Here is a 25,137-nt window from a genome sequence, read left to right as displayed (position 1 = left end):
TCTCTATTGAGAAATGTTCCCTGATTTGTAACCTGAATTTCCCATTGCTCTGTTTCATCCATTTCCTCCTTGTTCTAATCCCTGGGGCTGCCGCTTCCTCTCTCCTCCTTGTTTGCACCCTTCGAGGACTTGTCGATTAGTTATTACTCTGTCTCCACTTTAGCTGTGATTGAGCAGAGCTAGATGTGCTTAGTCCCTGTAATTTACGCTCCTCAGTCAATCTTTCCAGCCACTTGCAGCATCTCCCAGTGTCTCGCTTGTTTTAGGTGTGAGCAGAAGATTCTTTTGCTTAGTACAGTATTTTACGTGTCTCAGCAGCTGTTGGGACTAATACTGCTGCAAGAAAAGTATCTATCAGGACAGTATAATTTTGTAGAAGTGCTCTTTAACTGAGCTATCCCATGGCTCTTTAACATCTCTAATGCTTTCTGTCACCCAGGCTTCCTGAAAGCTAGTGCCAATATGCAAGACCATGATTGCTAATAAGTAAAGCTATGATTGCTTATCTTGCTGAACACTCTTGGAGGTGGCACAGTGGAGGCAAGAAGTGATAGTGCTGCTCTAATGGGCTGTGTTCCAGTTTCTGGGGTTAAAACTGCTCCAGAGGTAGCTGCTGAACAGTCCTTGGAGGCTTTGAGTTTACTGAGTGCAGATTAGTGATGCTTTGTGAGAGAGACACATACGTGCACACAGATCAGCAATGCACAATGGTGGAATCCAGTCTCTGTGCTGGTCGGGCAGACTGTGTGCTGTCAAGCATTGTCTGTCTGTATGGTCATGAAAAACCACGTTGAAATGTGATTACTATTGTTACACTGATTGGGAGCTAGATTTCCTCTCCCCCTCTCCTGAGCCCACAGAGCAATGGCTCTGTCTCTGGTCTTGATCACTTTGCTCTTCTTTGGCGCTTAACTCTGAATGACTATTCTCAGCACAGAACTGTGGCCAAACTAATCTTTTGTATCCATCTTTGCCATTTTCCTTTATTCTCTGTTGTTTGTTTAAAAATTATATCCCCTAACGTAAGGGCTAGAGCTCAGTCCTCATTTGCAGTATTTACTCGTAGGTCCCTGCCCTGCTTGGCCAGTGCACCTTACTCTTGATTTGCAGCATCCCCTGATCTCCCAGGCCTGACCCGCACTTGAACGGAGACTGCCATTCATCAGCCCTGCTGGTCACGCTGTATAATAGTGTGACGATTCTGTGAGGTGAACAAATACCTGTTGTTGGGTTGAGATCGCAAAACTCATGTCTCTTCTGGCTAAAGGTGGATTTGAGCTCTGGTCTTTGAGTGAAAAGCTAATGCCTGAATCCATTGCACCTCCTTAGCGCTGCGTACACGAATACAAACCAAGGGGCGGGGGGGAGGGGAGGCCGCTGGCCCTGCTGTTCTTTCTGTTTCTCAGTCTCCCATACTGAGAAGGCTTCGTGAGTTATGAAGTGGGGAACCAGCCCTTTCTTGCCACCCGGTGGATCAGCGTCTGTAGAGAACCAAGAGACATTTTAAAAACACCAAGGTCACTCGAGGCTTTCACCACAAGCTGAGTCTTTTACACCCTTCCCAGTGCAGTTAACCCAAACGCTGCAGCGCCTGGTGGGCAGCAAGGAGGATGCACTGCAAATGGCATGGTGTGGTAGATGGCAGTCAGTGATGAGTAGAGAGAGAATTATCAGTTTGAATCAAATTACAGGTTTGTGGCACTCTCTTCCCCTGATGGGCTATATTAAATCTGGCATAATTTGATGTAATGGATCAGAAATGTTGTAACACAATGCATCACATCTGGTAAGCGAGCAGTGCGGAGAGTAAATATCCCATTGGACTTCATTACAGTGGACAGAAGTGGATTAGACAGGATAAATAGCAGGTTATTCACTATCAGTCTGTCTTATTCAGAGGAGTTTTCCATTAGCTCTGGTTTGAACAAAGTAACACAGAACATAGCTACCCTCTCACAACTCAACTTTAAGTAAATACAAAAGTGCCTGAGGTAGAGTGAATATCTGAGTCTTCTGTAGTTTAAACAATGGTGGGAGAGAACATCAAAGGATGTAGATGAGAATTCAAAAGTCCACATGCTTATCTCAAGCTTTTCTGGACTTTTTTCGTCTAGAAGGTGAGTTGGAGATCTCAAGAGAACAAACTAGTCCCAAGATTTCCTGATTCTGACTGTTTTCAGTTTTACCAGATTAGCAATTATTGGGTACTTGATTATTTCAGGTTTTGGTCCTGAGTAGAACCAGGGCATGTGGAAGTGTGCAAATAACGTTATTGGTTGATGTACTTGTGAACCACTGCCCTCCATTGGTTAGAATCAGATCTGAAAACATATGTCATAACCCTATACTGCTAACAGCTAATAGAGATTCTCCTTTACTCTAGTGGTCGGTTAGAGCTGTGCTTTTGGACCAGTTCTATTCTGATTGTTGCCCTGAAATTGAGTGAATGTGGCATGCAGCACAGCGACAGCCATAAATGTCCTAAGTGCCCAAAGATTTGTTATAATAATTTGCACTTCTGTAGCTTCTTTCATCAGATCTCAAAGAGCTTTGTAAACATTAATTAAACCTCATAATTCCCCCGCAAAGCTAGGAATTATTCTCCCTATTTTCAGATAAGCAAAAATGAAGCACAGAGACATTGACCAATATTTTCCATTTCAGACACCCAAACTTAGGTAACTTGTGTTTGGATTTAGCGATCTGCTTTTCAGAGATGCTGACCATTCACATAAGCCCGAGGTCAATGGAGGCTGTGTATGCTCAGCAGCTCTCCCTTTTCTTTTAGGTAGGTAACTTCAAGCTCGGTTCCCAAGTTTCATATTTGTCCTCTATGACTTTCTCAAGGTCCCACAGCAAGTTGTTGGCAGTCAGGAATAGAATCCAGGGGTCCTGACTCCTGTTTCCCCGCTCTAACTGCTAGGCAACACTCTAGTTTAAAAAAAAAAACTATGAAAAAAAAAATCTGAAATTCTGCGAGCCATAAACATTGAGTTTTGAGTGGAAGGTTTTGGTTAGCTGTTTTATCCTGATCTGTTTGTCCAGCACTAGTTCATATAGTTTGATTCACAGATACCAGCTTCTTCTGGGTTTGGGACCACTGCCTGTCTGATGAATTTACAGGTCAGCCAGGATTAGGCTCAGAGTGGATCAGGTAACATACATGATTCTGCATAATGCTTGCAATAGGTATTTGCAGGCTATGTGACTCTGAATCTCACCTTATCGTATCAGTGCTTACTGATTATGCAAGTGGCCAAAGCCAGTCTCAGGGCTTAGTGACCCAACCAAGAATGGTGCTACAGAACGACATGGGGTCAGAGCTGGGACAGTTTGTGTTGTGCTCCTCTCTGGTAAGCTCTACAAGCAGTGAAATCTAGGGACTTCAGTAGTCTGCAGTTGCCTCTGCAGATACTAGTTCTTATCGTTTAAAATTCCTCCTGTCCTGCAGGAAGGAGGTGTGGCTTTTTCTTTACAGGAACCAATGTTATTTAATGGCATTCAGTCTGCAGGGCAGGAGAAATTTTCAAGGGGCAGGACTATTTATTTTAAACTTTAAAAGACCAATAGATCTAGCTCAGGGGTTCTCAGACTGGGGGTCAGGACCCCTCAGGGGGTCGTGAGGTTATTAAATGGGATGTCGTGAGCTGTCAGTCTCCACCCCAAACCCCGCTTTGCATCCAGCATTTATAATAGTGTTAAATATATTAAAAAGTGTTTTTAATTTATAAAGGGGGTCACACTCAGAGGCTTGCTATGTGAAAGGGGTCACCAGTACAAAAGTTTGAGAACCACTGATCTAGCTTGTGTGTGTGGAGAATTTACATGTTGTTTTACAACTGGAAGCCATATCTATGTCTGTCTCCTCGCCCCTCTGTGCCTGGTACCATCAACCACCATCCCATGCAAATTGCCAGTTTGTGCTTTCTCTCTTCTAATTTCCATGGTAATGATGACCAGTGGCCATAGCATTAACTAGTGAGCACTCTTTGCCATAACTTCTCTGGTGACTGATTAGGAGCTGAAATGGACACAGCCTACCAATCCGTTGTTAACACCCCACTGGAAATTAGCATCATTATTCCCGCACTGCCGTCTGTGTTGCATCTGAATGCCACTTTCAGGAGGTCGCCACCCTCCAATCTGTAGTTTTGCAAAACTTACTTTTGGAATGTGGCAGTTCTTCGATGGGAGAAGAAAAAGACATGAAGGGCCCTCCCCCACCTCCTGGAGTTATAACCACCACTTAGTTTAGCTTGTATTTTAAATTTGGAAGGTTCAGTCTGGAACCCCAAATTAAATGGTATACTGTAATTTTTTCTCAGCTTATATGTTGTCATTATCCTCCTAATTGCTACCTGCTGTGCTCCATCACACTTCCCCAAATCTGACTTATTTGCCAGGCTTTTTGAATGTTGTTTAGTTTACAGTGGGGCTGTTTGCCTTACGTTCATTTTAATACTCTGCTTCTCTGCCTAGTTTCTTCTTTTTTTCCTTGTGGCAGATGTAATGCATCAAAAGTCTTCTGAACTCTCACTTGTGGCTTCTTCTGGGTCACAGGATTCGCAACACTGAGTTATCATTTATTAATACAGCATCCTAGGTGTTGGTGTGCATAGACCCTAATACAGCATCCTAGGTGTTGGTGTGCATAGACCCTAATACAGCATCCTAGGTGTTGGTGTGCATAGACCCTAGTTGCCCACAAAGCTTACAGAGTAAAGCCCCATACACCCCCACCTCCTCCAGTGCCATAAACTGAATTTGTATGTATGCATTGCTGCTTGCAAATGGCCTGGAATGAGGGAGTGCTGCCTCTGCAACCTGCTGCCCCCTTGCTCCAGACCATACAGTAGTACCTCTTCTGGGGCTCTGCAGGATTCAGGCTCCATAGAGGGTATCAGGACAGAGGAAGAGCTGGTCTCTGCCGGACTCTTCCTCACACCAAATCCTCAGGCCAAACCAATGTAAATTACTGCTTCCCTGTCCGTACTGCAGACACCCATTCTGAGTGAGCATTTGGAGGGTAGCTGGTGCTCAGATAAGGCTGTGGCAGCAGAGTTGCTGCAGGAGCCTGGCTGTTCAGGGGCAGTACCATAGAGGCACGATGTCTTCAGTGGATCCCCTAGAGCTGTAGATTTTTGAAGTGGAACGTCCATCATCTTCTGTGAAGTCTAGGGGAGCAAAGAACACCTTCCTGGTAGTCACCTACCCTCAGAGCCCATCATCATGTGGGTGTCTGTAAGAAGAATGGGGCCTTATATTCCAGACAGACTGCTGGCAACAGTAAGAAGGTGAGTCTTCAGGAGTTACCTGGTGGCAGTTCCATGGGGCACTGATCAGGGCATTCCAGCAGAAGGAAAGGCACAGAGGTGCTTTAGGGAGAAGACCAGGGGGATCATTGAGGCTGGAGGTAAGTAGCTCTCCACCACATTTAGTATCCTGTCTCTGACAATAGCTAGATAGATTAAGGGATTTGCCCAAGGTCACACAGTGTGTTGGGGGCAGAGCCAGGATATGAACCCTGATTAGCTTAGTCCCAATAGCACACCCAATCCAGTGGACCATACTGCCTCCTATACTTTTTACTCCTGAGGAAATTCTGCACCAAAACATTAAAAATTCTGTGCGCAATATTTTAAAATTCTGCAAATTTTATTTGTCAAAATAACACCATAAAATCACGCCAGTTTCAATTATTTTGGTAACTTATTTCAAAATACCTGTCAGCAAGTATGTCTGCAACAATACAGACAGACAGACACAGACACATTCTCCCAGGAGTAGAGTTAAAGAAAACCCTACAACAACCCAGTTCCTGCCTCTCTGTCCCCTTCCCCTGCCACTCTCCCCCCGCCCCCCCGAGCCCAGCCAGGGGCCAGACACCAGACACTTGCACCCCTTTCCCCCCGCCAGAGCCCAGCCATGCCCCCTGGCCTAGACACTCACACCCCCTACTCCTACCGCCCAGAGCCCAGCTGTGCCCCCCACCCCACCCCAGCCCAGACACTCACACCCCCTACTCCTACTGCCCAGAGGCCAGTAGCGGGCCCCCCCGGCCCAAACACTCACAAATTCTATCCTCCTAGAGCCCAGGGATACAGAAGGAGGAAAAGGTCTGATTCTGTGTCCCGGGCCTGCACGCTGCCGCCTCCTTCCTTCAGGGCATGCTGGGAACTGCAACTGCTGGGAACCCTCCAGTTCCCTCCCCCTCTCCCTGGCCTTGTCTTCTATTTGCGAGCTGGGCTCTGCCAGGTCCAGTGGTCCCTAGTGGCGGCCAACATCTCTGCAGCCCATTTCTTTGGGGGGAAAAAAGGAAATTCTGCACGCACAACATTAATTTCTGCAAAATTCTGCATTGCGCAGTGGTGCAGAATTCCCCCAGGAGTAACTTGTATAACTCACAAAGCAAATATCGTCCATCTTGGCTCAGTAGTGACCAGAACATGTTCAGTGGCATATGCAAAATGAGTAGGTGGATCTGAGACCAGTTCCCAGTAGAACAAGAACAGTATGAAACCACTACCACAGCTTGGTCTTTGTTGGCTATCTCAGCAAAGAGACCAAAGGTAAAATATTCCATTGAGACTGAACTCTCCTCTCACTCCAAGAAGTGGACTTGAACTGCTTGACCTAAACAAAGGTTGCTTGTTTCAATTTAAAAGCAACACCAGAGTGTGCAGACCACAACAGCTAACGCCAATGGGGAAAGAACGACGCGGGAGGGGAGTGAGTTCTTGAAGTGCCATTTCAGCAGAGCTCCATGCCTTTCTCATTACACTCCTTGACTAAAAGCAACTTTTCCATCTCTGACCTTCTCATTGGAAATTTCTCCTCAAACAGTTACACACAGCTCTGCAAATGTTAGAGTGACATTTGGAGCAGGCTTGAGGAGACTGTGTGCTCCATTTTGGCTCCCCTGCGTGCCTGCCAAGCTTCAGCAAGGCGATAGCCTCACACTCCTCACTTCCCAGGGCTAGCACTAACATTTACCAGCTACAGTTTTCTGTCTGCAAATATTTCCACTGCCTTGCGTGATGCTCTTACACCTCCTCACTAGACAGAATCCCTCTGAGTGCAGCCTGGAGAGAGCAGACACTGAGTTTATCATCTAACATTTACCTTTCATTATGGATTGAGGGGGATTTTTTCCTTTAATTTATTTTTTTCCCTTCGTTTGTTCGTTTTTGGTGGGAAATTTCACATGCCGAACCCAGCTCTGGTTAGAATGCTATATCCCATTTTGTAGACTAGTTACAGGTAAACCTCACAGGATCTGGGGGGTTTGCTCATATTAGAGGGCAGATAAAACCCAGAATCCTGAGGTCCAAAGGGAGTGGGATTTGAGACTACTGATCCTAATACCCGTCTCTGGTTCAGATCCAAGACTGGAAGGGGCCTATTTTCAGGTTCTAGTTCAGCTCAATCTAAAATTTCTTGGAAACTTTATGAGCTTTCCACTCAAAACAGTGGAGGTTTCACAAGATTAACAGACTCCTTGAAATTTCATCCAGTTTGAGCTGAAAACTTATGAAAAAGGCTCTTAAGTATTCTACAGTAATGTTTCAAAACACAGTGCGCTTTAGAGCAGAAATATTTCATGGCTTGAGAAGTGGGTGGGTTGGGTATGTTGGAGACTTCTTATTTGGCATGAGCTGGACATACTGAGAGAATAGCTTTTTCTCACTATACTCTGGTGCTGATGCTTATGTTTGGAACCCAGAATAGCGGAAGCAGTCATTACTGTGGAAAAATAATGGGGAATAAGGTATCCAGTCTTTCGTCTTCTTCCCAACAAACAACGAGGCTGGATTTGGGTTTCAAGTGAAAGTTCAGGTTGGTTCATATTTTGTTCAGCCAATTAAACCATCTAGCCTGGTTTTCCAACTTACTTCAGCTTTAGAGACGTGCAAGTAATACTTTTAAACAATTATTCAACAAATTTCACAATATATATATATTTTTTTAAATAAATTTATCAAGGCTTTTGAAAATTAGTGACCCCGGTCTGTTCTATTTTGCACAAACCTTTATTCGTTATTTCAGTTTACAGTACTGACCTCAGAAATATTAATTTATTATGATTATTCATATTATTTAATTACTCCAACAATGAGCTAAGCCTCCTGAAAAGTGGTTGCTTGAACACCTTGTAGCCAGCTTTCATCCCAGCCTCCCTCATCTTCTACTCTCCTTTAGGGCTGTATCTCTCTTTTTGGGGTCATTATCACCCATTTCAGAAATTGTTTTGTGTCTACTTCATGAATGCATTCTCAGTGTGCTTAACAAATAATAATAATGATAGTAAAAACTTCTTGACAGGTTGAAGTCTTTAAAGAAGGAGAATGGTTTTGTTCTTGCTAGTACAATAAAACCCATCAGTTGCAGTTTAGTGATATTACTTGTAGTACATTTTGCTAGACTAATGCAAACACTTACCATTTCTAGTTTAATGGGTCATTTTCAAGCAGATATTTAAAAATTGTTTTATTTGTGTTCTCTTTTATTCCGGGCTCTTTTCCTTTGGCAAGCTACGTAGGGTCAGACCCAGTGGGTACTTGGATGGGAGACATCCAAGGAAAATACAATTTGCTGCATAAAATATTGCTGTTCATTCAGTAATGAATATGAATAGTGCTTTCCCCTCGAGTCTGTATGAAACCAGTGCCTCAGCACAGTGCTAAGGAGTGTAGTGCTGCAAGATGTGGTCGATGAGATGCATAACCAGGGTCCTGGCCATTTGTGATCACATTTAAAGATCCCATTGCAATTTTCACAGGAAAAGTGGTGCAAACTCCTGTATTCTGGCAAAATTCCAGATTGGGAAATTAAATTCTTCCTCCAAAATTCTTGTTGTTTTACTGGTATGAGGCATTCTTAATTTCCTTTCCTAAACTGTTGCATAATAGTGCTGTGCCCTATTACACAGTTGTTTCTGGGCTGGAATGCAGCTGCCTTATTTCAGTGGTGCAGGCAATAAACCTCGCAACCAATAGAGGGAGCACAAGCATACACCACTTTTTTGTGTGTGTATGTGCTATGTAATTGTTGGCTATTGCTTTGGACAGTTAGTGTGGTATGTTCTAGGTTTGGTGTGAGGTTTTTCCTCGAATATATATTTAGAATTTGGCAGATGTTTCTCAATAGAATTTTTAGAATTATTAAACTAAGCCAAAATGTGGGCCCATTCTGTGTCTTTTAGCTTGATTTTTTTTTTTCTGTCTAAGCCTGTAAGAATGAAAGGGACACAGTTTCCCAGATTTCAGATATAATCTCACCTTAAAAATGCCTTATCTTTCTTAAAATATTCCTAGAATTTTGAAAAGACTTGTCCTACATCATGGAGGCTATAAGTGTCTTCATGTGGCTTCTACCCTGAAAAGTGACTTGGTAGATATGGCTTTGTGAAGTTCTGTGTTTTTTGTGCCTCAGTGATTCCAGATCAGAACAATTAAAATTGTTTTCTGTTTTTAATAGACAGCAATGGAATCTGAGAGTCAAGCTGGGTTCTTTCCTTCTCATGCATCATCACAATAATAAAATATTTCTGCAGGTCAAATTAGGTCCTCAGTGACATCTCTGAAGTCCCATTGCCTTCCACTGGTTAGCACAGATATATATGATGATGATGATGGACAAGAAGGAATAGTTCCTAGCTCACTGTCTCAGCTGTGCTGGCTCTGAAGAGCTAGCAGAAGGAAAAGCAGTCAGAATGTATTTTTGTCACACAAGTCAACAGATGTAACCCAAGGGCCAGGTCTGATGAGTATGATGCCATTTTTATTTAGTCACTTTCCAGAATGGAACCACATGTTTAAATCCATTTGTGGCACAAACTCATTTCTGGTGTAACTCTATCTACTTCAGCCTAGATTACACAGGGGATGATCATGTGGCCCTGAGTGATTAGGAAATGTGACCTAAACAGTAATTTTGCAAACCTGGATTTCATGTACACTTGAGACTCATTCTTATGGGATCTATTCTGTTGGGCCATGTGAGTTAGGAATCCCTTCATTCAGATACTTGAGCAGGTTGTGTTTAAGTGCTGTATTTTTAAAACGTAACATTGGTTTTCAAGATCATTCTTAATGGAAGCCGCATGTCTGCTGGGGATATTTTAAAAGGAAGGAAGGCTGACACATTTGTGTGTGGCATGAAAAGAGGTGTGTTGTGTAATGGAACTAGCCACATGAAGATTTTGCTCAGGTTATAGGCACAAAGTCCTTGATCATTTCTTCAGAACGCGATCTACAAGAATGAACTGGTGCTTGAAAAATGTCTGAAATGCTTGGGGTCTGTATTCCCAGTAACACAGATTCTTCTTCTAATAGTGACGCTATGGGTGCTCCACTGTAGGAGTGTTTGCATCCCTGTGCTGCTGATCGGAGAGCTTCGGTAGCAGTGTCCATAAGGCCCGCACATGTTCTGCCTCCCCTCCTGCCCCACCACGAGGCTAGTCAGCATGCGCAGACTAACCCTCCCTGAGTTCCTTCTCAACTGCCCCTGACTAGAAACAAAGCTATTCGCACTCCATTAGGGACCATTACTTTCGATTTGCATCTCTATAGTTAAAAGCAACAGAGGGTCCTGTGGCACCTTTAAGACTAACAGAAGTATTGGGAGCATAAGCTTTCGTGGGTAAGAACCTCACTTCCTCAGATGCAAGTAATGGAAATCTCCAGAGGCAGGTATAAATCAGTATGGAGATAATGAGGTTAGTTCAATCAGGGAGGGTGAGGTGCTCTGCTAGCAGTTGAGGTGTGAACACCAAGGGAGGAGAAACTGCTTCTGTAGTTGGATAGCCATTCACAGTCTTTGTTTAATCCTGATCTGATGTCAAATTTGCAAATGAACTGGAGCTCAGCAGTTTCTCTTTGGAGTCTGGTCCTGAAGTTTTTTTGCTGTAATATGGCTACCTTTACATCTGCTATTGTGTGGCCAGGGAGGTTGAAGTGTTCTCCTACAGGTTTTTGTATATTGCCATTCCTGATATCTGACTTGTGTCCATTTATCCTCTTGCGTAGTGACTGTCCAGTTTGGCCAATGTACATAGCAGAGGGGCATTGCTGGCATATGATGGCATATATAACATTGGTGGACATGCAGGTGAATGAGCCGGTGATGTTGTAGCTGATCTGGTTAGGTCCTGTGATGGTGTTGCTGGTGTAGATATGTGGGCAGAGTTGGCATCGAGGTTTGTTGCATGGGTTGGTTCCTGAGTTAGAGTTGTTATGGTGCGGTGCGTGGTTGCTGGTGAGAATATGCTTAAGGTTGGCGGGTTGTCTGTGGGCGAGGACTGGCCTGCCTCCCAAGGTCTGTGAAAGAGAGGGATCGTTGTCCAGGATGGGTTGTAGATCACTGATGATGCGTTGGAGAGGTTTAAGCTGAGGACTGTAGGTGATGGCCAGTGGAGTTAGTTAGCCTCCTACTTCTTAGTTGTAGTTCTAGTTGCAGTTTTCCCCTTTTCTTATCTTTTCTCCCTAAAAAAAAGACTATTTCCCCATTTTTTCCCCTTCTCGTTGGGGACCCTTCCCACATGGGGCATGCCCTCTTCACTAGGCTTCAAGAGTGCCTCTCTTGTAAAGAGGTAATCCCTATCGCAGATGAGCATTCCCAATGCATTCGCTACTTTGAGGAAGGCCACATTTAACGAAAGTATGGTCGCTGCCAGCAAGTCGGGCACCAGTCTTGTAAGGGCAGAGTCACTAAGGGACAAGGACAGGAGTAGGCACTCCTCTAAAAAGATATTGCCAGTATGCAATCCTACATCAGTACCATCATCGATGCCTCATTCAGCATAAGAGCGACCGATACAGACAAGATCTCTGCCACCCCCAGTACTGCCAACAGCATCGAGTCGGTCAGTACCACCAAAATTTTGACACTGTCTAGGGACCTCTGTGTATTGGATTTACCGGAGACTCCTCTTCTTGGTGCTGGAACTTCTGCACTGAGTCTTTGACTGGCACGGGAGTCTTCCCCTCTGCCCTGTCGTTCTCCCCCACTCTCCAGTGAGGGTTTGGTTAGTGATCTTGTGGAGATGGCATCACAGTACTCTTCCCAGACTCCTTATGGTGCCCAATATCAGCAAGGTCCTCAAGCATGCCTTCAGATGGCCTCACCACCACCATCTCGGTACAGTGACCCATGGGTACCACCACTGACCTCTAGGGCACCCCCATGCCAGTGGCCATACTGGGACCTTTGGGCTGCATATTGCCGCCCTGCCTCTCAAGCTTCTAGCTCTACCCGAGAACCTTCAAGGCACACCCCTTTGGCCATGGCTTCCCGAGCTTTGGAACCTCTGGAAGAAATCCATGTAACAACAGAAGGGCGCTGTTGAGGGAGAAGTGACCCCCAAGGACCATATCCTCCTCCTTCCTGGATGAGGCCATCATGCCTCCCCTGCCATCTCTGGCAGATGACCTTTGCCTCTTCCAGCATCTGGTGAAGAAAGTGGTGGACACACTCCAAATACCACTGGAGGAAGTCAAGGACACCCACCATTGTCTCCTTGACATACTCCACTCATCCTCTTCCTCAAAGATCACCCTACCCATTAACAAGGCCATTCTGGACCTAGCAAGAACCATCTGGTAGACGCCATTGTCAGTGGCATCTACCTCCAAGCGGGCAGAAAAAAAGATTATGTCCCAGCGCGAGAGACTGAGTTCCTCTTCTCCCACCCTCCACCCAACTCTATCATGGCACACGCTATTAATTCCCGTGGCCATCAACACCAGTTGAGGTCCACTTACAAGGTAACCTACCCATTTCACATTAATCAATTGATTCACCTTCCAACCCCAAGCCTTACCGAGACAACAGAGAGGTTATACTACACACACTAGACATCAGGAAAGCCCTAGCTTTCTACCTGGACAGGATGAAGGTTTTCAGGAAGTCCCCTAGGGTTTCCTGTCCATTGCGGAAAAATCCAAGGGCTCAGCAGTATCAGCCCAAAGACTCTCCCAAGTGGGTCTCAAACTGCATTTGACAATGTTACCAAGTTTGCAGTATAACCCCTCCAGATACTATTCATACACACTCCACAAGGTCAATCTCCTCATCCGTTGCCTTCTTCAAGAATATCCCTATCTCAGAGATCTGTAGAGCAGCAACATGGGTGTCAGTCCTCACTCTCGCAGAACGTTATGTGATCACTGGGGACTCCGTCTCCGATGCCATCTTCAGCTCCACAGTACTGTCATCTGTAACTGACCTGATTCCAAAGTCCCAGCTCTCCAGTGGGAATACTGCTCCACCTTCAGTGGAACACTAATAGGGACACAACTCGAAGAAGAAAAAGAAGTTACTCATCTTGTGCAGTAACGAGGATTCTTTGAGATGTGTGTCACTATGGGTGCTCCATAGCCCATCCTCCTCCCCTCTACTTCGGAGTTCTTGTCAATGACTCCGTGGCAGAGAAGAAACTGAGGTGGGTTAGCCCATGCGCGCTGACTAGCCTCGTGGACACTGCTACTGAAGTTCTCCGATCAGCAGCTCAGGGATGCAAGCACCCCTACAGTGGAGCACCCATAGGGACACACATCTCGAAGAACCAATGTTACTGCAAGGTGAGTAACTTCTTCGTCATGTGAGTGCACTTTTACCACTTAGGTGTTGTTTGCTACCTGAGAAGTATTTAAATGTGCATCCCTTCTGGACAGCTTATAACTGTTTGTTTATTTGCAGCTTGAAATGACTTTCCACTAGAAACTCTGCTGATTCAGGCAAACTGGTAGTGGTTTAGTGTAGTGAGTGCATCGAAATTGGAAACAGATTGAAACCAGTGAATTTCATGTCACTTGTGGCTTAAACACTACTTTTCATGGAGTATGGACTCCCCTTGACCCCTTCCCCCCCCCACCCTCCGCTTTCAGTATGATCTCTCCAGGACAAGGAAAGGGGACATAAACAGGGAGACAAGAGATTATAGTAGGAGAGGCAGCAAGAGGAGGCACAGAAGGGGGTGGAGGTGGAGAAGAAAATAAAGCAGGAAAGAATGGAGAGAATATGAGAGAGAGCGAGAGAGAGAGAATAAAGCAGCCCTTGAATGTTAGCTTTGTGTGACTGATTTCAGAGTATACCTATTGCTGTCTTGCTAGGAGGTGTCTGAAGGGCCCTGTGGAGGAACAGGGGAGAATTGTTCCTTTAGCTGCTAAGTGTAAAATTAAAGCTGGCAGGGCCCCAGTGCAGGGGGCTGGGAAGCTAATCACTCCTAATAACATATTGACTTTCAAAGATCCCTGGCCATATGTCAGCAGCTTTGCATCAATGCCTGGTTTTTCTCTCTCTCTCCTCGCTACCAAGCTCACGGTAACATGGCTCCTGGCTTTGGGGTGGCTGATAAATGTAGCTTCTTATCTTTTTGTCTTTGTAAATATGTCTCCCTAATCTGGCTGAGGCCAGGCACCCCCGCTGGGCATAGTGAGCTCCCCCCAGTCACTGCAATCAGAACTCCATCAGGGCATCCAGGATGTCTCTGCACACTGCCATGTGTTGGCGTGAGCACCATATCTGGGCAGAAACTTGCAGTGAAAGGTGCTGGACTAAGATTCCCAGAGCCTGGAGCCCTCTGGTTATTTCCAGGATAGGAGAAATCTGCCCAGTGCTGACCTTATCTTCTGGCCATCAGTAATATGCCTCTACTCTAACCATTAGAGACCCACTTTCAGGGCTGAGGGCGTAGTTCAGTCTCCAGGGCTCACTCAGTCATTGACTTCTCTGCTGAGCCTCCCAAAAGATGGGACAATTATTGCCTCTTAAGAGGGTTTTGTGTGTGTGTGTGTGTGCTGTGAGTATCTGTCTTCTAGGATCTAGGTGTCATGACTAAGGCTTGGTGGTCCAACCTAGTGGTTGGAGCAGGAGTCAAAGTTAGGTGTCAGTAAACTGAGGCAAGGGTCAGAAACAGAGGTCAGAGTCTGAGACCAGGGACAGGGAGCAGGAAAAAGGCAGGAAGGTAAGATCCGGGAACAGGTCAGGAGTCAAGAAAGAAGGACTGAATGAAAGAAATGAATCCACCAGTAAGATGGACTGAATCTGTAACTTGTATCCACTGAATATTTGCCTTGGATTGTTGCTGCCTAGAGAGTCATAGAAGCAATTGTTTGTTTCATATGGAAAGAACTATTGGGACTGTGTGTGAGAGAGAGACTGTGATTGAGTTCTTGGCAATACTAGTGCTCGTGACTGGGAAAGAGCTAAACATTCCTTTCTCTCCACGCACACCCCTACATCTACCCAACTCACCCTGATATTACTGGCGGCATTGCTGCCCAAGTTCCAGGCCAGCTGGCTCCCCGGCCTTCTCCCACATGCAGCTGAGAGCTGGGCACCTGAGTGCTGCCGGCATGGTATGTGCAGGTTTCTTCCTTTTACAAAATGTTTCTGAATTTGGTGCAGTATTGACAGCCCTGAGGAATGAAGTGCTCAGGTATGGCAAGGTAATAGCTCTACAAGCTTCTCTTACAACTCCTGCCAATCTGCCCTAACCTTAACCTAGAGGGGCCACTCTTAGGAGTGAGATAGAGTCCAGTCTGCATGGACCATTCAGAACTTAATCACTGCCGAGGGCCATATTTTGTATTGTCTTTGTGTAATGTGGCCACCTGACCACTAGGAGCTGTCTTGAGACCCATCAACTAAGTCCACCAAGGTGCCATTGCCTAGGCACAGCTTTTGAGCACAAGGGCTTGCTTTTGCATGTAAAGTTGTAGCAGAGAGGTGAAAGCTCAGTAAATCATCACCAGTCCCCTAATCCATCCTTTCTTTCTTTCTTTCTTTCTTTCTGCTGGCTGCTCTGTGTGTGTGTGGGGGGGGGGGGGGGGAAGAAGGGGTTTTTGCCAGGGTTCACACACAGCCTGCCTATCAGATTGCAGCAATCATTCTCTTTAATTCAGAAGTGCAGCCTATGGAGACTACAGGCTCCACAGTGCAATACTTCATCTTCATCTGAACAGCCAAGGCACTTGGATAGAGATGTAACCCTTCTGCCAGGTGGAGCCAGCAGCAATCAGGGCTGGGTTCAGTATCTAGGGGTTCCTTTCCATCGATACAACACAAAACCGGCTCGAGCCCCACCCAGTAACCTGAGAAAATGACACACCATCCCTGGGCACCTCTGAGACACAATACTTCCCCACTCGCAAGCACAGAGAGTGAGTGTAGAAAAGAAACTTTTAATAAAAGGAGGGAAGTAACTGGGTGTTAATTTGGGAAAACACCACAAACAGGGTTCATAAACAAACCATGAGCAAAAGACCCACCCCCCAAGTAAATTGGGGAGTGTCCTTTTCCCCTCAGGTTCTTAAGTCTAGCAACCCAAAAGTCTCTTTCACCTGCCTGACCCTTCTCTGCACCCCGCTCACAGTTGCTGTCCTTGTTCAGTGCAGACCCAGAGTTCAGCGGTGCATCTGCAGAGTTCACCTCCCACCCTGGGTGGAGGAGGAGGTGTAAAAGAGGCACCTTACTCGCTCCGCTGCTCGAGGACTCGCTCGCCACCCCTCTTTGCAGGGCTCTGCTATGGCCCTCTCCGCCAGCCGCCCTGCTGGCTGCTCACCACGCCTCTCCTGTCCGTTTGCTGCGCCTCTCTGCCAGCCTCACCAGCCACTCATTCGCCAGCTCACTGTCAGTCAACTTCTGCTGCCACCTGCCTCTCTTCTGTGACCTCTGTACATCAGTCTCTTAGTAATGTTCAGCTCTTTGGAGGCTGGGCAGAAACACAGCCCCATCTCAAGTAATTTCAGCTCTCAGTGATTTTTAGCTCTTAGAAGGCAGGGCATAAACTCACTCTTACCTTACATAACATGGTTTCAGCTCTGATTGAGCACTTAAAATAACAGAGGCTCCTAATGAAGCCTATTTAGCTCTTTCTTTGAACAGTGGGGAGGAACAGGTTTAATGAGTCCAGGGAGGAGGACCCTTACGGAGAGTCCACACCTCCTGGCTGGGACATCTGGTCTCACCCCTCTTGCTTTCACAGGGCTCTGGCATTTGAGCCCCTGGCTTAACGAGGTTCTTTCAATTGAATGTGACCTCCTTATTTGGGACAGGTTAAGCACAGTCCTGCTTTCCTGTATTCCTACAATAATTACAACATTGGTACCCGTATTTCACTACCCTTGCATTCAGTACTAAGGTGATTTGTAACCCAGCACCAGCCAAAGTTGATTACTTTGACACCGCTCTATCTGCTGCATATTTAAGCAGGGCAGGAGCAAACTGTATTTACATAAACACACCCAAAGTCTCTCCCCCTCCCAGCTAGCTGTCAGGGAAGCATTCATTCAAATCCTGCTTACATAGATATAGCATTGTACACTGAAACTTGTAGTGGTCACCAGTCACACCTCTGAGTTAAAGGCCAAGGTGGGCACAGGTCATCTGGTAAAGATTAATGGGATATATTTATGCCATTGACCACTCTTCAAGCTCATATGTTTTAACTGGGGGACTTTGTCAAATAATGGCCATTCTGTACTCATGTGATGTTTACAGAGCTAAGACCAACCCTAGCGAAAGCTGGATGACTGTGTCATAAGCACATCCTCTATGGGACTCTAGCACTCAATCCAAGCACAAGTCTGCTGAGTTATTTTAATTTTTAATGAAAGGTGGTCTGGTGAATGGGGCTGGATCGACAGCCCTGAAAGCCTCTTTCTCTCCTCAGAATAGGGACAGCATGGGCAGTTGCAGGGTAAGCTTCTCCCCTTGCACATATCTCATCTCTAGTTTGCTTCAGCCCTGGCCTGGAGGAGAGGGAAGGGTGTTTTGTATGCTGATTTCCTACTTCTTAAGTCCTGCCTCTATCCTTTTGTTGGCTCACCCCCTGCACCCGTTATCAATTCTTAATGCTTTAAATATTAGAGATGAGCTACAGCCACCACGCTTGGATCAGAGTTTGGGACTGAAGTTAGACCCCTTCCGCAACCCCTATCTTCAAAATCCATTTGCCTTCAGGTTCTGGTTCAGCCGATGCTACAGAAATCCTCATCATAAAATTCAGGTGTGCGGTTAGGCCTAGTTTTTTGTACTGTCTCCAGCAATTCTCGGAGCTGTTCTGGTCCCTCTCTAATAGATATAATAATACATTTATTTTTTTTTAAATCTTGACTTTTTTGTTTTACCTGTAGTGCTGGGGTGCAGGCAATCATTCTGTAGAACAGGGAGTGGAGGAGTTGAATTATGCAGGAAAGGGGCTTCTCTCTGGATCTCTGCTCTTCTTAGCGTTACTGTTGCTTCTCCACTTCTTCTTTGAGCTCTGGAAGAACGCAAAGTACTAGCTTATAACAGGTGCAAAATGGCTTCCGCATATCTAATAAATAGCACCGTGAATAGGGAGGGAACAGATTTGGAGCTCTTGTTAGATACACTCCAAATGCTTAATTTGTATCCGGGCTGAGACCCAGCACCTCTGGACTTGCTGGATCAATTATGAATGTAAAAAAATGGTTTGAGCCCTGGCACCTCTTTCATTACAAATTAAGTACTATGCACCCCCCCCCCCCCAACTCCCCACAGATACTAGTGCAAACAACTGTTTTATGCAGGGCACATCTGAGCTGAAGGCCTCAAAAGGCCATTTCATGCTTGACTGCACTTTCTAATACAATCCACAGCGAGGGGGGTTGGAGGGAGAGAGAGAGAGAGAGTGTGTGTGTGTACACACGTAGCCTGTGAATATATGTGTAATATATATAGTACATTTGGTTCCAGCTTGCAGCTGCAGGTGGCAAGTTAGGGATGCAGAAGTGAAGGGGAAAGTGATTGGATTTTGATAAGCCAAGCCCAGCTCCCCATCTGAAAAAGGTGCTTCCATTTCCCTCTGTGTCCCCTAGCCAAGAGCAGATGTATTTCTCTGGGTGATGTATGTCACTAACGGCTGGCACGCAGAAGGTGTATGGCTGTGCAGGTGGGGGCAGGTGTCCTGTGGATTGGTGTACGATGGGAAGTGCAGATGAGGAGAATGGTTGGTTATTTGTATGTTACTTGGTGATCCCATTATTGCTTTGATGTGTAGAGAATTTAACGCTGCTAACAAAGGTCAGAGATTGTGGTGTATTAGTCTCTCCATGCCATACCAGTAGTGTGATCTGCTAGTGAACCCACAAACAAGTACTGATTCCCCACCATGCCTCCCAACCATCCACACACCCACTCTTCACCATATCTGCTCCACCCACATACCTATATATCTACTGCACTTACCCCCACCCCATTCACACACACATTTTCCCCATTACAACTGCCTCCCCACCACACATCCAGCCATGTGCCCTCTCCTGCAACTAGGCACATGTGCCCACCCACTCACACATACACCCTCTTCCTCTCACAGATACATCCACTGTCTCCTATAGCCACATACCTGCTCACCTTCCACACCTACCCTCTCACCCACTTCCCCAACGTGGAGAGAAACTGATGGTGGCTCTAGTTCCTGCCAACAGCAGGGTCTGGATTCTGTTGACAGAAAAAGAATAATTCCATTATAAGAGTGACTTTGTGGATTGAACTTGAAAGAGACCGCAAGGGAGTGAGGGAAAGATAAATAGAGAGCATCTTCAGGGCAGTGGAACCCAGAATCCTTAAACAATGAAAGGGCTGCCATAAGCCACTACAAATCCCACCCATTTCTAATTGGAATACAAGAGAGCGTATTATTGGGAAAACATCACTGTTTGTCCAGGGCCTTGAGCAGCCCTTGGCTAGCTGTGGGCAGGAAGGAGTGCATATTGCTTCTTCTCAAAAATGATGTGGCCTGCATATTTTGGAGTCGGAGGGGCAATAAGGACTGGCTCTTACAGGCGTATCATGCATGTGTCTAAAAATTCAGCTCATGTAAGGACCCAGAAGTTCTGCTGGGAACTACCAGGGAATGGGATGAAGTTAAAAAAGAGAAAACAGACTCTGAATATCATGGAAAAACTGCCTCAGTGAGACCCATAAGCCTGTGGAATAGTTGTCCCAAAATGGTGGAAGTCCCATCACTGGGGACAACAAAAATAAAAGCAAGTATAAGGGTTTGGAAACATTAGGTCACAGATAAAGGAAAACCATAAAGGCAATATATAGCCTATACTTATTAACAAGTTCCTTTCCTGTCTGATAGTGTTCCTCACTCAATGGTTTGTTTTTATAGCACTTGTCCAGTTCTGAAAACTGGGATCTGTCTTTCATGAGACACCCCTGCTGTCAGAATCCCTCCTCTATAATGGATGTCTCCTTGTCCTCTTTCTCCTTCCCTTAGACAGTTAGAGACTATTGTCCTTTGACCCAAGGGGCCCCTAGTCAGAGACTTTTATTTGGGTTCTTTTGTCTTTGTAAATGCTGAAACCTATGTCTGCCCCAGACTGTAAATGCAAACTAGCACAGTTGACAGCTGTCCATTTCCTCATGTTGCTTAGGTCAGCTCTCAGACTCCCCCTCCCTCGGGGAATAGGGTTTGCTCCCAACTGATTTGGAACATAATATCCTACATGTTACATAACTCTAAAATTGTTTCCCATTCAAACATTTTGCAGTGCCCATGATAATTAGCTAATTCTTCGCTTTTGTCAGAGACCACACATGGCCCCTTTTGGTGAAAGAGTAAGATGGTTGGACACAGAGGTAATATTTGTGCCTGGGCCTGCCTGTGTCACACCATAGGAGGTCTTTTCCAACTCTGGATTCTCTTACATGGTTCTATGATTAATATCCCACATGGAGTGATTGCCATAAGTCAGTGTTATCTGCAAGGGAAGGGGACACTCTAATTCATGTATTAATGTGTTTATGGAATTTATAAAATTTACTCATCCAAGGACCCCTTATACATATTGAGGGACTGAAACGATAATTATAAATCTGCACAGGTTGTCAGAGTTCTAGCATGAGACTTCAATTCCACCCCTTTAGAGATGTACACCAGTCTCCTCAGGCAAAAAACTTGTGGAAATAGAGAATATTAAGTACTTATTTTTATAGCTCGTTTCCTCCCCTCACATCTCTATTTTCTGTGATGTTCTTGAGGAAGATGGGAAAATGTAATTTCTTTCCTGACTCTGGTTTACCTTTTCCTGGTATTCTTCCTACCTCTATCCTGTGCCATGTCCTGTGTTTCTAGTGATACTTAAACCTGATACGGGTCTTGGTTTGTTTCTTTCCTTGTTTTGCATCACAGCACCATTGATCATATCAGCATGGCTCCAGGAACATTAGCCAACTTGTACCAGTAAGGGAAAAAATAATAGAGGAAGAGACATCAGAGCTAGAAAAGACTTATTCGGAAACCTGCACCATGCTAGTACATATTTGTCCCCTACAATATCCCCTCCATTAAAACAAATGAGTTTTACACACATCTCAAGGAGAGAGCAGACTCACACACACATAGGATCACACCCAAAATAGAGGCAGAGAAGACCTGATAGTCCATCCCTGGCTAATATTTCCTGTAGTCTGTTCTGCAGGGCTTTACCCAACCTTGTTTTTAGTATCCCCAAGCAATGGGAGTTCAACCACTTTTCTTGGAAGACTGTTCCACACACTAACGTACCCTAAGGTAAATTTTTCCTGCTATCTAGCCTCAATTTTTCCTTTGCTCAGCTTCACCCTTTTCTAGTTATCAGGGCCGGCTCCAGGCACCAGCCGAGCAAGCTCGTGCTTGGGGCGGCAGAGTCCAAGGGGTGGCATTCCGGCTGCCCTTTTTTTTTCTTTTTCTTTTTGGTTTGCCACTCTGGCTGCCCTGTAGGGGGCGGAGGAGGGGGGCGCCCTGCAGCAAACTCGGCAGGACAGCCCACATCCTTCCCTCCCAGCTGACTGGCGCGGAGCCCTCCTGGCTGGCGGCACGGCGCGGCGGGAGGGGCCGCGTGGCGAGTGCCCCGCTGAAGCGCTGGCCACCCCCTTCTCTCTCTCCCCCGCTCCCTCCCCCTCCCCTCGCTAGACCGGGTGCGCACTCTGCTGCACGTCTGCAGCACAGGGAGTCCCCTTGGCTCCGGCTGCCATGCAGGTTTTTTTCTTTCTTTTTTTTTTCTGCTTTGCCGCTCCGGCGCCCCGCAGGTTTGTGTGTGTGTGTGCTTTGCCGCTCCAGCGCCCCGCAGGTGGTTGTGGTTTTTTTGGCTTCGCCGCTCCGGCCCCCCCGCAGTGTGTTTTTGTTTTTTGTTTTTTTTGCTTGGGGCGGCAAAAAAGCCAGAGCCGGCCCTGCTAGTTATACTTCCTTGATCTATTCTAAACAATGCCTCTCCCTCTCTCAGGATTTTTGTAGGTCCTAGATGAAAGATAACATGTGTGGGTTTTTTCCTTAATTTCTAACCATGGGTTTTTAAAAAACCCACCAAAATCAAACCAAAAGTATAAGCCGTCACATGTTTTCTGTGTGTTCCTTGTCCTTGTAAAATTCCTGGTACCCATTTTTGGGCCACAAACATCCCTCTGGATGATAGTCAGCTAGACCTTTAGGTTGACTGGCAGCTCACTGAACAGCTGTGTTGATTGTGACAATTGGGCCGTTTCAGAATGTTTTGTCCTCTGGGTAATGGAGCTTCTGCAAGGTTGAAGGAGCCATTGCCCGTCATCCCTGGCTGAGAAAGGGCTTGTGCCAGCCTGTGTACAATTTGTGAATGTATGTGATTGCTGAAGCAATACCATTTCGGGCTGTATAGTTTTTCTAAATGCTGGGCCTGTCCTGTGTGTGGGCAGGATATCTTCAAGCAGGCTGATGACCTGCTGTTCATTTTAAAGACCTAAAGGAAGGCAGTATGAAAATTACTGGGTAAAGCTTATATTTAAGAAATATCACTATATGGGTTTAAAAATTGTACAGTTGTATCACAGTCTGTGATTTCTTGCAAAATTGTTGCTTGGAAAATACTCTCTATCTGATCAAATGCCCTACCAAATAAGTGACATTCCTTAAAATATTTGATATGTGATCTCCAAAGTAAAATCCATGTGCTGCAGGAAGGGGTTTTGGTGACTCAGTAGGGGCTGTCTAAACTAGTGACCCTGGACAGTGCTAGGGGAAGCTGGGCTGCCAGAGAAGAAGCTGTCTTTTAGAAGATAATAAAATTAAGGTCCTGGCAACAAGTGATCATTAAAGATCCCATGGCCCTTTTCACAAGAGGGGGTGCTATCCTGGGAGTCCTGGGAAATTCTAGTGTGGATAACTGCATTCTGCTTCCCTACATTGTAGTTTTAACTGGATACAATATCTTCTGCTTCCTGCTTTAACCTGTTGTGTAATATTGCTGTGTGAGGCCACTGCTGGGTGAGCCACTGCATTTATACCCCAGAAGTGGCTGCATTTCAGTGGTGGGTGAAGTGATTGCTATATAAACAGTGTGTAAGTGTGCCAGAGAAGCATTACATAGCTCTCATGGTTAGTCATTGTTTCTTTTCTTCTCCGCAGAGGCTTCCATCTTGAGCTACGATGGCAGCATGTATATGAAGATCATCATGCCCATGGTCATGCACACAGAGGCAGAAGATGTGTCTTTCCGCTTCATGTCCCAGCGTGCCTATGGGCTGTTAATGGCCACCACTTCACGGGATTCTGCTGACACCCTTCGCCTGGAGCTAGATGGAGGGCGTGTCAAACTCATGGTCAATTTAGGTATCGTACAGAGATTCCCCCTTCCACTTTTAGTTTGGGCTTGTGATTAGTGTTTTCTTTATCATTTTTCTTTTTTTCTGTTGGTTTGATCGGATATGATTGATTTCTAAAGTAGCTGCTGAGACCCTTGTAATGATACTATCTGCGGAGAGAGAAATTCTCTCTGACAGTTTCTGCATGGACATTTGATGTCAATTCTTGGTCATGGATAGTGGTGGTTTTTAAGTCTTTATGTTTTTAAGTTTCCTTTCTTGGTCTGGAACTGGTTAGCTTTGTGTAAAACATGCTACTTGGTCCATCTTTTGATCAATCATATACTCATTAATTCAGCCTCTTTTCCACCACTCAAAACAGTCAAAGCAGGGCATGGGAGGGAAGCCAAACAGACATGGAGGGAAGGGGTAGGTGCTGTGAATCCCATGCTCTCAAGAGACTGGTCTTGGTCTAATGGTTTGAATGCTGAACCTTCTCAGGGCCCAAGCCCTTATAAAAAATACTGTTGTGTTCTGCAGTAATGGTGCTACATGTTCAAGTAACTCTAATGTAGGTTGTAGCCTTTAAGACTCTTTCTGTTGAATGGCTTAGTGTGTTTTTTAAACTCAAAGGCATCAGTAATAAAGATAGGGGGAGCACCCAGAGAGGTTATGTTCTGTGTAGGGTGGGTCAATTTACCAGTCCAAAAATAATTGGTCAATTGATCAGTCAAATTATGTCAAAATGATCAAATATTTTAAATCACTCAGATATTAGAACCATGACAACAATAACAAAAGAGTAAGACTTTATGATTTTGATAGCGTAAGCCTTAGATACTTATTCCTAATTACAAAAAATTACTTAACTGAGTTATCTTAACTCAGAAAAATGTGAAACACAATTATATGAAGTTCTTAAAAAATGCACGAATAGCAACCTGATGCAATCAAAAAGGTAGGCCGCCACCTGCATCGGGACATTCTTGCTGAAACATTTGACCATGGTCAAATAGGCGTTCAGTTGACCAAACAACTGACATTGTTTGAGTCAGTTGACCAGCTTGCCAAGCCTACTTCTGTCTCCTCAAAGTTATTCATTCCCAGACAGAACCTGAGTGGGAACAAATTTGATAATAAAAATGATGGTTGTGGGGGAGTTTCCTTCATAACAAACACACTCTCTTATTAACCTGAGCTGAGTAACTGGGGTCTGTAGATCAACAAAACAATCCACTCTAATTATCTAGGGATACTTGCTTGAGAATGCATCTAGCTTCCCCTCATTCTCTCACTATTGTAGGCCAGCAGGTGGATGGGTCCCCTGGTGGCAGCTTTTTGACTCTCATGTCTGAAAATCTTGAAGAGGCAAAGTGCCAGTGTGTGTGTGTGGGGAAGGGATAAGAGATATTGGGTGGGTTTGGTTGTTTGGTATTTTTGGAGTTGAACATAAGCACAAAGTGAAATACTCTTCTCACTTATACTGCTGCTGTCTGGTTGTCTACATGTGATTGCACCAGTATAACTGAGAGGAGAATCTGAGCTAGAACTGCAGAGCCATAGTAC

At 45.4% G+C, this 25,137-nt stretch overlaps 1 protein-coding gene across 16 annotated transcripts in view; it reads left to right on the top strand.

Moving 5' to 3' along the window:
* Positions 1 to 25,137, top strand: part of NRXN3 (neurexin 3) — a 1,366,589-nt gene that overhangs the window by 435,347 nt on the left and 906,105 nt on the right. For all 16 annotated transcript variants that reach the window (XM_065404047.1, XM_065404046.1, XM_065404048.1 and 13 more), the window contains one exon: positions 23,396 to 23,599. In XM_065404047.1, the coding sequence (XP_065260119.1) occupies positions 23,396 to 23,599 (204 nt within the window). The remainder of the gene's footprint in view (positions 1 to 23,395; positions 23,600 to 25,137) is intronic.

This window comes from Emys orbicularis, chromosome 4 (genome assembly GCF_028017835.1).
Source record: "Emys orbicularis isolate rEmyOrb1 chromosome 4, rEmyOrb1.hap1, whole genome shotgun sequence".
Classification (NCBI taxonomy): domain Eukaryota; kingdom Metazoa; phylum Chordata; order Testudines; family Emydidae; genus Emys; species Emys orbicularis.
The sequence above is the reverse complement of the archived record's forward strand: the minus strand, read 5'-3'. Positions and strand labels throughout refer to the sequence as shown.